The 2517-nt window shown below is 34.8% G+C and overlaps 1 protein-coding gene across 1 annotated transcript; it reads left to right on the top strand.

Moving 5' to 3' along the window:
• The first annotated feature begins 314 nt into the window (after positions 1-314).
• LOC103323837 (uncharacterized) lies at positions 315-1469 on the top strand. The gene is made up of 3 exons (XM_008225859.2): positions 315-526; positions 623-805; positions 902-1469. The coding sequence occupies exons 1-3, from the start codon at positions 443-445 to the stop codon at positions 1160-1162; spliced, it is 528 nt and encodes a 175-aa protein (XP_008224081.2). The 5' UTR covers positions 315-442; the 3' UTR covers positions 1163-1469.
• Positions 1470-2517: the final 1048 nt, after the last annotated feature.

Genomic DNA, 2517 nt, shown 5'->3' with positions numbered 1-2517 from the left:
ATATATAATATATGTTATGTATATGCTAATGAGATGTCAGATAAACTACGATTAGTGTCGGAATGCTTAGCTGGAGAAAATAATAAAAATTTGTGGCAGACACAAACTGGTGCAGAATTTTTATTGTATTAATCTATATTCAAGAATCAAATCACGAAGGCATTATTATTCTGACTATTATCAGTCAAAAGCCCTTTAATTTTTTGAAACAAGAAAAGCATTAATGTATATAATATATATCAGGTCCATAAGAAGAAGTTGGATCCAATCAGAAACATAGCATCTGGCAATTGGCAGTATAATAATGAGATGGATCCTGGTTATACGACACTGTCCTAATTAAGGTGTCCCAAAAGTTGTTCTGTGTTCTGCCTTAAACCCAAGACAAGAGTTTCCAACCAACCAAGCCATCATAGAGGCCGCTAAGAAGAGCCTGTTTGCCATGACTGACACAGAAACTTCGGAAGGAATAGGTGGCGGGGTTGATGTGGAGACGACCATATTTGATGGTTCTACCGAGAAACTGGTTTGCTCTCTCTCGTAAATGTTTAAACAATAGGTTACTCTGTAATTTGATTTTTGGCATGAACCTTAATTACTGCGTTCCTAATTATTTAAACAGGATGAAGTTGACAATCTAACGAAGATTAAAGAGTTATTTCTCCGTTTGGACCCAGACATCCTGAAGTGCCTGAAGTCGCTGTGTGTGACAATATCTGAATCTTCGGCGAAGTTGAAACACTTCATTTTCGAAGGTTTTGATGTGCCGTCGAGATCGATCATTGACGCCTACACTCCCAATCCGGTTAGCATGTTACTAAAGTTTTGCATTGCTATTCTTATATTACTGATAAAGACTGGTTCCATTATTGTGCTTTTTTGTTTTGTTTTGTCCAAATAGAAATATCTCAAGAATTTCGATACACTGAGCGGCAGTAAACTATTCTTGTTCCTTTCGGGATTGGATATTTCTGAAGCTCATATTAAACTTATCAAGCACGTTAATGAACGAATAGAAAAGGAGAACATGGATGTGTATAAGACTGTGTGGATCCCCATTGCTGGGGAAAATAAGTGGAAGGCACACGAGGAGGAAGACAAATACTTGTTGCACATTGCGGAAAGACTGTCTTGCTACGCAGCTAGACCCCACCCAGAATGAATCAGAAACATCGAGGACATGTTCGAATTACACAAGAAGAAGAATTATTTGGTGCTGCTGGAGATGGACCAAAGGGGCCATGTGGAAGAATACAATCCTGCCAAGACAATTGTGAAGGAAAGAATGGCGCGGTTTGGCTTCAGAACGGAAAAGTAGCAACTTAATTTTCTTCAAAAGGTCTTTTGCTACAGTTCACAATCACCGCTGGAAACATTTCCAGATTAATTTGTGACAGCACATGAACCTTTGCAAGAATTACTGTCCAGAATAATAATGAAGAAGATGGAAAAGTTATTGTCCCATTAATTAAGTTTGTAATGCGTGTTTCTAGTACTACAACGTGATTTACTGTTTTTTTTTTTTTTTTAACGTAAATTTCATTTCCCTTCCAATTAGTTAATATTTTTTCAGGCAAAAGATACATATTGACAGAATATTCTAGCTAGTAAAGTTAAGGAGTAGAAAGGTCTTTGCTACAGTTTGATGGCAAAAGATTTATGGCGTTTATTGCTCCGAGCCTCTGCATTTAGAATTCACACATGTTATAATAATTATAAAAAAAAATTATTATTAAAAAAAAAAAAAAAAAAAAGAAGCAGCATATTTCATAAGGTGGGGGTCAAACAAGTACTCAAGGATGTTTCCGCGAAGCTAACCTAATAGCGTATGATTTTGCAATACTGGGACATTCTGCGCAACATTATTCTTCTATCTAGTTTTTCTAACTTTCCTTTCTCAATGACCTGTAAATTTGATATTTGATACTAGCACTAAATGCTGAGAGCGGCAAAGAGAACAAAATGATATTTGATACATACACTACAAGCAAGGGCGGAACCACATTAAGGACTAGGGCCGTCCCTGAGATTTTGAAGGCCCTGTGCGAAACTTAAATTGAGACCTCACATAATCTAATACGAAAATACTATAAATAAAAATTTGCCATAACTTAATGTCATAAACAATTTTTTTATAAGTAAAAGTCACCATCAATAAATATGTAATGACAATCAGAAATCAAATTTATAAAAATTTAAATGTTTCTATTTGATAAAATTAAATGTTTGGTACAAAAATAAGCTCCTTGTGCCCCTACAAGTTCCCTTGCTACCTCCAATAAGTAATCCGTGTTTCATAGGAAAAAAAATTGGCAATCACAATTAAAGAGTACTTGCACACAAATGTCAACAACAATTTAGTTACATATCTGAATTTGAATTGAGATTTGAATCTGACTATTTGATTTTGAGTGGTTTTTTATGAAAAGAGTTTTCTCTTTTTGGTATTGAAATTCCTAAAATTGAAAGAATAACAAAAATTGTGAAAGGATTGAAAAAATAACCAAAGAGAGATTG

This window comes from Prunus mume, linkage group LG2 (assembly GCF_029339155.1).
Source record: "Prunus mume cultivar Tortuosa linkage group LG2, ASM2933915v1, whole genome shotgun sequence".
NCBI classification, from domain to species: Eukaryota; Viridiplantae; Streptophyta; class Magnoliopsida; order Rosales; family Rosaceae; genus Prunus; species Prunus mume.
Note: the sequence above shows the minus strand (reverse complement) of the source record. Positions and strands in the feature narration are given on the sequence as shown.